The sequence below is a fragment of the Cebus imitator genome, unplaced genomic scaffold (genome assembly GCF_001604975.1).
Source record: "Cebus imitator isolate Cc_AM_T3 unplaced genomic scaffold, Cebus_imitator-1.0 Scaffold77, whole genome shotgun sequence".
NCBI lineage: Eukaryota > Metazoa > Chordata > Mammalia > Primates > Cebidae > Cebus > Cebus imitator.
In genome coordinates, this window is record NW_016107392.1 from 63,990 (window position 1) to 75,076 (window position 11,087).

An 11,087-nucleotide genomic window follows, 5' to 3' on the forward strand; every position below is an offset into this window, starting at 1 on the left:
AACTTGCCTTAATCCTATTTTGAATAATCTTTTCTGTCCAGTATAGGCCAGTGCCAAGAATCCACAAAAATAATAGTTAACCTTTATTAAATATAATAGCCTTTATTAAACATGTATTAAACAATGTGTCAGGCACTATGTTAAACACTTTGCATGGCTTATCTCATCTAATGAAGCACTAAAATCCTGTGAAGGGTAGGTATTTCTATTCTCATTTTACAGATAAGAAAACTAAAATTTAGAAAGTACCTGGTCTCTGGTCCCACAACTAAGTGGTAGAGTTGGGGTACTGACCTGGTCTCCAGTGATTTTAGGCACATTATACACCCTCCTTCTATATCCTTCTGATTTACAGGAGGTCCTGTTGTAATGCACATATTATATATTGACTTGAGTAAACAATTCATTAGAAATTATTGCTTTGATTACTGCAGTCTTAACTTAGAAAAAGATTGTTTTATTATCTAATATTTCAGAGTAGGAAGATGCTGTCTGATAAAACTCTTGTTCCGCCAAAAAAACAATATGTTTGAAATACACATGTGGGCTGGAATTTGGAAACACTCTATAATTTAGTTTTTTTACTTAATGCTTCACTGTCACCATTGGTTGCTATGGTAGACAGTTGGTATCACCCTTCTCTCAGAATGCTTAAGAATAAGTAAATTCATATTTGAGTATACCTATTATGTACATAGATAATAGCCAACCATATTTCTATTAATATTAGCTAATATGATATCCCAGTGCTTTACATGGATCATATAGTTTAATCCTCACAACTCCATGTGCTGTAGGTACTGTCATCTCTATTTTACGGTTAAGAAAACTCATACACATAGAAAGTAAGTAACTTGCCCAAGGTGTATGGTGATGGAGCTCCTGTTATTAACTCCCATATCTTACTATAGGAAAATATAAAGAAGAAAACATGTATATTCTCAAGGAATTTGCATTCTGTTGAGAAAGAAGGCATACACAAAGTTGTAAGGTCATCATATTTAAATACTGATTCCTGTGAGTTTTACAAGAGGGAGAGCTTACCATTACCATGGAAAATTTCATAGACAAGGTAAATGTTACATTTGATTGGGGCTTGTAGAACCTATAGCATTTAAGTTAATGGGAAGGAGGAACGAAGCAAGCATAAATGACAAAGGGGAGGGGGAGTTTAGAGTATGTGTATTTGGAAGAATGGCTTATAGTGGCTGTAAAATGATAGGGCTCTGAACATCTTGATTCACGGTGTATGGCTTGATGTGTTGACCAAACTATACTAAATAAATAATAGAGTTGTTGAGAAAATAAATTTTGTTTGTTTGAGCCAGGGTCTCATTCCTATCCCCCAGGCTGGAGTGTAGTGGCACAGTCATGGCTCATTGCAGCCTCAACTTCCTGGGCTCAGGTGATCCTCCCACCTCAGCCTCCCAAGTAGCTGGACCACAGGAGCATGCCATCACACCCAGCTAATTTTTTATATTTTTAGTAGAGACGGGGTTTCGCCATGTTGCCCAGGCTGGTCTTGAACTCCTAGGCTCGAGTGATCCACCATTCTTGGCCTCCCAAAGTGCTGGGATTACAGGTGTGAGCCACCACATCCAGCTGAGAAAATAAACTCTTTAGGACATTTTGTTCCTCAGTAAAATCTGAACTCTCCTGAGAGGGAATGGGCAAATACCAGATTAGAAACAGCATGTTGGTACAGACAGAGAATGGGTTTAAATCTCTACTCTGTTACTAACTGAACCACGGTAAAAAGTTATTTGACCTCTTTCAGCTTTAGACTTCTCATATATTAGATGGAGGTTTTATCTTCTTGGGGTTGTTTGAAGATTAGAAATAATGGGTATATCAGAGTGCCAGATGTGTTACAGCTGGTCCATAAAGAAGGTAGTCATCAGTTTTAGTCCCTGTTAATCTTCAGTGAATGAAAATGACTTTTTTAGACTTAAGTTCATTTTTCTGGCCCTATACTTCCATTCATCACCAAGATTGTCATGTTCTTCTGAAAGCCCTGAATTCCTTTTTTTATAGCACTTGTATTTTGAAATTATATATTTAAGTTTGTGATTATTAACATCTGCCCCCCAACCCCAGATGATAAGCTTCATGTAGTCAGGAGTCGTGTCTGATTTTGCCAACCACTGTCTCCTACTGCCTAGCATGGTGCCTGCCACACAATTGGGCTTTACTGAATGTCGAATGAAATAAATTCTTTATACCTAGTACTGAAATTACCTTGTAATATTGATGGCTGCCTACATCAAAGTAGGAATACTTTCTTTGAAGAATTAAAATACAAGTAATATGAACTGTGTAAAATCTCAGTGCTTGAACTCACTAGTCTTTTGTTGTCACATATTGACATTATGCTGATTGAACCCCTTAGAAATGGAGAGGTTCAGTTTCATTACATTTATCATTATCGTGTATTGTTTTCAGTTTGACTACTCTTGACTTGAAGTTCCGTCATACTGTATGTTAACTCCTGTGCAAAATTTCAAGCTTTTGGTTATTTCATTTTTCAAGAAATGTTAATTGTTTCATGAAACTCCTCTGGCTTTAAGAAAGTAAAAATATCAGGTGCCGCATTTCGCTTCTTAAGACTTCCATTCACATAAATGTTGTTTTCATTTGCTTTTCTTACAAGGGAGAAGATGTCAACCGGACACTAGAAGGTGGAAGGAAGCCTCTTCATTACGCAGCAGACTGTGGGCAGCTTGAAATTCTGGAATTTCTGCTGCTGAAAGGAGCAGATATTAATGTACGTAGACGACATCACTCTTGAAAAAATTCCTGTTAATATGCTATGGGTAATTGTTTTCTATAGATTATAAAATAGTTATTTGTAGAAACTTCATTCTAAATAAGAATACAGTCTGAAATTATGCCAAATTGCCTATAACTTAGAAATACACATGCAGGATTTTTAAAAATAAGCCAAAAAAACCCTGATTTTTTTAAGCTAACAAAAATTGAAGGCTAGGATGTTCCCCCCCCCCATCCCCCCATGGCTCTTGCTCTTCAAGTTCTAAAGCTTGGGGAGTTAGCACTATCTGTGAGTAACAAATAGCTATGATGTAATAGAGCATAAGACTCTGCAGTCATAGGCTAAATGTAAACTGGATTATTGGGCAAAGGTCAACAGGCAAGTGGTCAGATAAGCGCAGTCATCTCCCAACTTTAGCCTTTTGTAGCTTCTGCATTTCAAGGGATACCATGTTACCCAGCCCTTCTACCTCCTTATTGGCTGTGTCTTAACCCCATCTTCCCTTACTGGACCACACTGGCATTTCTACAGTTGTGGGGAATCAGGCTCAGAGAGGCTAAATAATAGTCCTATAGTAAGTGGCAGAGCCAAGATTTGAGCTGAGGTCAAAGCCCTACTCCCTGTGCTCTGCTATTCGGACTCCTAAGGAAAGACAGTGCTCCTGGGCTTGGGTCTCTGGTAGCTCTCTAAGAGACTAGACACTTCACTCTGTGGACTGATTTTTTTTATTTTTAATTTGTAGAAAGGCAAATAGGTATATCTTGTAAGAGTTTCCTGGTTAAATCTAGAAAGAAGGAAGAAATGAAAATGGTTACCTCTGTTTATTATTTCACAGGCTCCAGATAAACATCATATTACTCCTCTGCTGTCTGCTGTCTATGAGGGTCATGTTTCTTGTGTGAAATTGCTTCTGTCAAAGGTGAGGTCAATTACTAATTGTATTGCTTTTTCTATCACTGTGTTTAAGCCAAGTATTGTTAATTGATTTGAATTTTGTGTGGCAGCAGGGACAGAAAACTGGAAGCAATATACAAAGCCGAGGTCTAGTGTTATTCAAAATAGCTGGCCTGTAAACAGTGACCAGTTTCTGATAGGTAAGGAGCTTGGGTGAATATAAATCAACAGTCTCCTTTGTCAAGAAAATTTTTACCAAAAAAAAAAGTCAGCTTGAAATAAACATTGTACATTGTACTTGATGTAGAAGAATGTCATTTTGGACAGTAATACTTTGTGGATTGGCACCAGGTTCATAGACCTCCCTTTGAGTAACACTGCTTTGATATATATTAGTGTTATTTTCTAGAGGACATACTGAGCAAAATGGTTAGAGGTAGTTTGCTGTAAGTAAGGGCTCTCCAAGTTACCTGGTTTTTTGATATGCTTGTGATAGTGATAAATTTGGAGTTTTCCTACCTTTTTTGTCTTTGCTATTATAAGCCCTTCGATAGAGTTCAAAATCCAGACTCAGAAATTAACCATTTAGTTGCAGCCGTTCTAGCTGTATTAGATGGATCCTACAGATGTTGGAAAGCAAGAAATCTTTACAAAATATTACCAGTTACAATACTATCACTAGTATTTCAGCTTTGTCATTTTGTGATCATACTCAGGAAAGTGTTCTTTATAATATTTCATTTGGGATCTTAAAATAAGCCCTGCTAAAAGAAGCAAGAGAAAAACAGAAATTAAATGAGTAGATGTATACAAAGCATTTTGCCACACATAGTAAGCACTCAGTAAGTAGTAGCTTTTATTATAAATAAGGTTGAAGAGGATTTTATGTTTTGTAGTGTCACCTTCAATAAGATACAAAGAAAATTGGGAAAGAAGATAGCACATTTATCTCTTAACACTTTATTGACAACTTTGTAAAGAGGTTCTAAAAGCAGTTAATTTGTATCCTCTAAATAGAACTAGAGTTTCTTCTACCCATAGCTTCATGTTAACCACAATTGCTAGATTTCTTTAAATACGTGTTTTGTTGTTATTTGGGTTTGGGTTTGGTTATATATTAGGAGCAATTTTCCTACCATACTGATATGAATGATGCATTTCTCCAAAAGCCAAAATAAAGCAAACACTAGTGGATCCAGCATCTGTGATAGGGTGCGCTCACAAAGATTTCCAGTCACTGTCTTTCTCTTTATTGTTCATTCCTCCCCCTACATCCATGAAAGGATTACAATGTACCTTTGAAAACTGCTAGATAATTTCCTCCCTGGGAAATATTTTTGCTTACTGTATCAAAAACAGATTTGCTGTTTATGAAAGATTTATATAATTTCAATACTATACTAGTAAGGACTCTGTCTTGCAAGTAACTCAGACAGGCTTAAATAGTAAAGAGATCTTATTAATTTATATAACTGTACAGTTGAGGCGCAGCTTGACCCTGGATTTAAGATGCATGACTATGATCTGATTTTTTTATTTTTATTTTTGGCCTGCCTCAGGTCTCTTGCTCAGCATTGGCTTTATTTCTATGGCGTCAGCCTGTCTGCTAGGTCGCAAAAGAAATGGAGGACTCCTTCCTTACCCTTGTTTCCCTCTCTTTTCTTACCCAGCCAAGAGTTTTGTTCTCTGAAAATAAAAACCTCCATAGGAGCCTTCTTTGCCTAGGTTTCTGGCCATTTACTAAATTACCTGCCCTAAATGTACTTTTTCCTTTTAGCCATATCTCAAACTGTAAATCAGAACAATTTGTCTTTGTGTTAGACCTCTCTGTCCTCCTAGGAAAAACAAAATAAGATGTAATTTTTATGCTAGAGAGAACCCAAACCTTTGTTCTGTATTCCTTATTCCCAAAACATGATGCTTTAGGTCATTGAGACCTTGTGGTTGTAAGTTTCCATTGTTAAAGAGTTGAAAACATTAAATAAGTTCTTGAAAAGTTAGCTTGATTTGCATGCACATTAGGCCCTAAGATGTTATCCCAGAAAGTTCCCTATAAACATGTACTGTTGCTAAATTATTGATTGTGAGATTTCTTACTTTTAACTAGTTTTTTCTTTTACTTATGCTTTTACTTTTTCTTTTACTTATTTTGTTCTTTTACTTGTGTCTGAACCTTGACTTTTTTAGCCAAATAAGTGACGTTCGGAGATAGCTATGTTGGTAGCAGACCATTTTTAACCATGTAGAGCTTTTGTTTTATATCAAAGAGATTTTCTTCTTTCCTTTTTAAAATCAGCATAGTACCTTTTACTTCTGCTTTTTCAAAATTAATTACTTTGATTTTATTATGGCATAAGCTGCTTTAATGGATACCCTGTAGTTTTGTTAGGCAGATTGTTTTTGAAAATTGATTATACTCTTTCAAAAATTCTTAGTTGCTAAAATAGGGCTATTCCAGTGCATCTTTTGAAAGTTATAATCAGTGTTTATATTAAGTCTAATTTGTTCTGCCTTTTATCAAAAAATAGAATCCTTATGGATTATTATAAATTCACTTGAAAATACTTGGTTTAAGAACTTTCCAGATTCATTGACATTTCTAATACATTATCCAGTTGATTTATCCTCAGCATAGGAAAAATGGCAAAATAATAAGCAGGGATTTAGAAACTCAATATGAATACAACTAATGGAGGGAATCACAAAAAGATGTTTGCTAGAATATTTGAAATAAAACTTTATATGAATGCTGTATCATTTGTAATTTATTATAAACCCAAATACTTAGGAATTATTATCTCTCTTTTATGTATAAGGAAACCATTTATATCAGGGAGGTATAACTGCTTGAAAGTCAAATAGAATGTAATGGAATCAAGGTTTGTTCCAAGATGTAGAATTCAGCAGCCTGTGTTCTTACTATTACTTGAAATTGGTTTTCAGAATTACTGTCAGGACAATTAATGAGAAATGGAACATGTACATATCTGCAGGTAAAAAGACTTGTGGCCTCATTTTTAAATGGCAGGTTGGTAAATGAGAAGATGTAGAGATCAACAGATGTGAGGCTTCCATTTCAAGGTTTAGGTCTGAGCACATTCTGTGGTATTCCCTTTTTGCCCCCAATGACAGAAAAGATGTTTTTAAAGTGAGTGGACCAGTATCTGCTTTGGACCAGAACAACTGGATCCATTTAACAAGAAATTGTGAGAAATATTTGAAAGACAGAAAACAGGCAGGATAAGGCCAAAGAAGAAATTCCCAAATATGAGCAAGAGAGTATTGTTGCAGAAGGGTAAGATCTGATCCAAGGCCACGCCCGTAGGTGCCCAGTACCCCCAAGCAGCAGATGGAGTGATAACTTGAATGCACTTCAGGAAGAAGCATACCCAAAAGGAAAGACTGAGATGCAAGAAGGGGAATGAGTGAGAAGTTAGTATGAATTAGTATGTGAATACCTTTAAGCAAATATTAAACACTAAAGCTTTTAAAAATAAGGTAGAATCAAGTAATTGGTAAATAATAGGAGATGATCAAAGCTTCTGGTACTTTCACTAAATCCAGAGTACCTGAGAAACATGGTAAAACTAGCAAGAATAAACAAGGGAAAGGAGGCAGATAATGCAGGCTCAAGGAGCATCCTGGAAGAGGCCGCAGCAGTGGAGGAGTGAGAGTGTGAAGAAGCTGATGTGAGTGTTTGAAACAGACACCCATGATAGCAGAGTGGCAGCTGACCAGCACAGCAGTCTATATAGAGGCCAAGCGCAATACCTGTTTTTATCAAAGCAAGAATAGGCAGCCTGTATAGTCATGTGTCATTTAGAATTGTAATTATCTCAGTGAAATAAGGTTCCCTTTATTTACCCTAAAAAATCTTAACCAGAAAATTTTTAGAATAAAAAGGATACTGAAAAGGTGGTATTAAAAAGTCCTCCAGTTTGAAAGCTGGCAAACTTTTTCTTAAAGGGTATGCCTTTAAGAAAGGCAGACCACGTGGTCACTGAGGTAACTTTGCCATTGTAGTTCTAAAGCGGCCATAGACAATACATAAACGGATGGGCATGGCTGCATCCCAGTAGAACTTTATATACAAAAACAAACATCCAGGCCATATTTTGCCATCCTTGCTCTAGCTGATAAACAGTTTGGAATTTGTAAGATACATTGTTTTAAAACCCTAACCCTCCGTGGTAAGATGATGCTTCCTAAGTGCTACAAGGTGAGTGTGTATCCTTCTGGATGCTTTTATTAGACTGTGCTAGCACTTACTTTTGATGCAGGTTTGTAGCCTAGGAGCAATAGACTATAACATATATCGTACATGTGTAGTAGACTGTACCATCTAGGCTTGTATAAGTACACCCTATGATGTTCACACAATGATGAAATCCCCTCATTAAGCGACACGTAGCCATATGTATTAGGGTTCATTACTGTCTGTGGTTTCAAGCCATCCATTGGAGGTCTTGGAATATGTCTCCTACAGATAAAGGGAGACTATAATATTTTTCAGTTACATATCATTTGACATCTTTATCTAGTTTTGTGCTTTAAGAAGACAGTTCTGTAAGAGAAATAATAATAGTTTGCCTGTAGCATTAATACACTGTCATGTTGCACATTTTTTTAATTTTTTATTTTTTTGAGACAGAATCTCCCTCCATCCCCCAGGCTGATGTACAGTGATGCGATCTCAGCTCACTGCAACCCCCACCTCCCAGTTTCAGGCGATTCTTCTCAGCCTTTCAAGTAGTTGGGATTACCACACCCAGCTAATTTTTGTTTTTAGTAGAGACGAGATTTTGCCATGTTGGCCAGGCTGGTCTTGAACTCCTGACCTCAGGTGATCTGCCCACCTCAGCCTCCCAAAGTGCTGGGATTACAGGCGTGAGCCACTGCAACCAGCCTCATGTTGTGTTGTACATGTCTAATATTAATATAATACATATATTTATGATTACATTTTCTATAAACTCATTAAAATTCCATGTAATTTATGTAATTTCTTATAATTTTAATAAAGAATTTTAAGAAGTTCAGTATTCCTAATCCTAAGGAATACTATTTCTAAATAATCAACTATGAGGTATTGCTTGGAAATATCCTAAATAATTACCTCTTTTATCAATCATTTAAAGATGTTATATTTGCTATAATTTAGAATTTAGACAGATAAGCCTTCAGTCATTTATGCTGGCGTGCTTGCACTCCAATGCCTTGCATGGTATATATTGCTATTAAAAATGACCTCAATCGCCTATAAAAATAAGAATTCTTACAAATAAGTAGAAAAAGTTGTACCCCAGCTTGAGAGAATCAAAATCCCATGAATTGAGAATTTAATGAAAGTTTCAAAACATTGTGATTAGTTTTATTCTTGCATTAAAAAAATAAGCTGACCACATACTTAATTTGTTATTATAAGCTATCATTATATTACTAGTGATATTTAGCATACTGAGCTATACCTGAGAGGAGAAAGCCCAAAAGAACTGTTTTTTTGTTTTCCTTTTTTTCTCTGATTCTGTGTCAAAAAATTTATCTCCTTAGGAAGCCAACTCTAACCATACAACAACAATACACACACACACACACACACGACACCAAACACACACCCTGATGGTTATGCAACATTAATTTTAGTGACTCAGCTGCTTCAGACCACTATTCCTGGTTACTCAACTGCATTCTTTTTATTTAAAGGAAGTCAAAATGTTTTATGAATATCTAATTGCCATAGTGATTAAAAAATACTGAAATTCAGTCTGCTAAGAAAATACAGAAAACCATCTTGTCTGGTAACATTCATGTTTTTGATAAATGTATTTTCTGTGCTTTTTCTTAATCAAGCAGCTAGTTAGTAAAACTTGAATACCCCCTCATGTGTCAGTATTGTTGAGTCCTTGGAAGTGTCTGTGGGGCAGAAAGTGCTGCTTGAATTGAGAATCAAATGTGTAAGATAGAAGGGCTGAAAGTCAGCCCCTTCCAGCATAAGCAAATTGGTGCACTTGTAGGCAGAACAAATATTTACTTGAATTACTATTTGTTACTTGAATTACTACCGTACCTCCAATGAAATCTAAATAGCTTCAAATATTCTCAAGCGCACGTGTTATGATTATTTAGAACCCCAAAATTCTGTTACATATGACATGGACAAGTTGGGTTTCAAAAAAGTTTTAGGACTGGTATTCCTCAAAGAACTTAATGGAGATTTCCTGAATTGTCTTATTTTAAGAAACTACGTCATAAACAGCCTACCAGAATTATATATCTACAAAATTTACCCCATAAATAACTGAAGAACCAACTGTTAAACTTTTGATAGGTTTCACAAATCTCATACACAAGTATGCCCACTGTGTAAGTTCATTGGCGTTAACCATTTAGCTCTTTTAGACTGCAGCACGTCATTTTCGTTTCTGTTGTGATCTATGCTGTGTGCTGGGGCACCACACACACAAGTTTAGTTCTCAGTTCTGCTTCTTAATAACTCTGTGGGTTTGAGCAAGTTTCTTAATATCTCAGCCTAAGCTTTCTCTTCTGTAACATGGGCCTGTACTTACCACATGGAGTTGATATGAGGATAAAATAACTCACAGTTAGATGACATTTCCTATGTACAAGTACAGTTTTGTGGGCTTTGTGAATATTAACTCATTTAATCACCACAGTAATCCTATGCAGTAAGTATATTTTTTATCCATTTTACCATTGGGGAAACAGAGGCACAAAGTGATTTAGGAAATTTGCCCAGCATCACACAACTGGCAAGAAGGGGAGTTGGAATTCAAATCCAGTCAGTGTTGCTCTAGAGCCTGTGTCTGTAACCATTTCTTATGCTGCCTCTCAGTATAGCCAAGTACTCAAATGAGATAATGTGTGTAAGCCACTTGCTGCAATGCCAAGCACATCATGAATTCTCAGGAATTACTAAGACTATTTAGGATTGATGTACTTCTCAGAAAAGGAAAGCTTGCTGTATGAATGAGGGTTCCCTGAAGATAATAAGCTTTATGAGAAGAACTTTGTTTCAAGTGTGGACATACTTTTTCATCTGAAACTTAGGATGTACCCACCTCTTAAGTAATGTAACAGCAGCCCAGTGTGGTGGCTCATGCCTGTAATCCCAACACTTTGGGAGGCCGAGGCTGGTGGATCACCTGGGGTCAGGAGTTTGAGACCAGCCTGGCCAACATGGTGAAACCCCATCTCTACTAAAAATACAAAAAAATTAGCCATGCCTGGTGGCGGGCGTGATGGCAGGTGCCTGTAATCCCAGCTACCCAGTAGACTAAGGCAGGAGAATCGCTTAAACCCGGGAAGTGGAGGTTGCAGTGAGCAAGATTGCACTATTGCACTGCAACCTGAGCAACAAGAGAAAAACTCCATCTCAAAAAAAAAGAGATGATTACAGTCACTT

General features: G+C 36.5%; 1 protein-coding gene across 1 annotated transcript in view; it reads left to right on the top strand.

Moving 5' to 3' along the window:
• Positions 1-11,087, top strand: part of MTPN (myotrophin) — a 48,236-nt gene that overhangs the window by 23,571 nt on the left and 13,578 nt on the right. The window contains exons 2-3 of the mRNA XM_017532501.2: positions 2,651-2,764; positions 3,606-3,689. Of these exons, the coding sequence (XP_017387990.1) occupies positions 2,651-2,764; positions 3,606-3,689 (198 nt within the window). The remainder of the gene's footprint in view (positions 1-2,650; positions 2,765-3,605; positions 3,690-11,087) is intronic.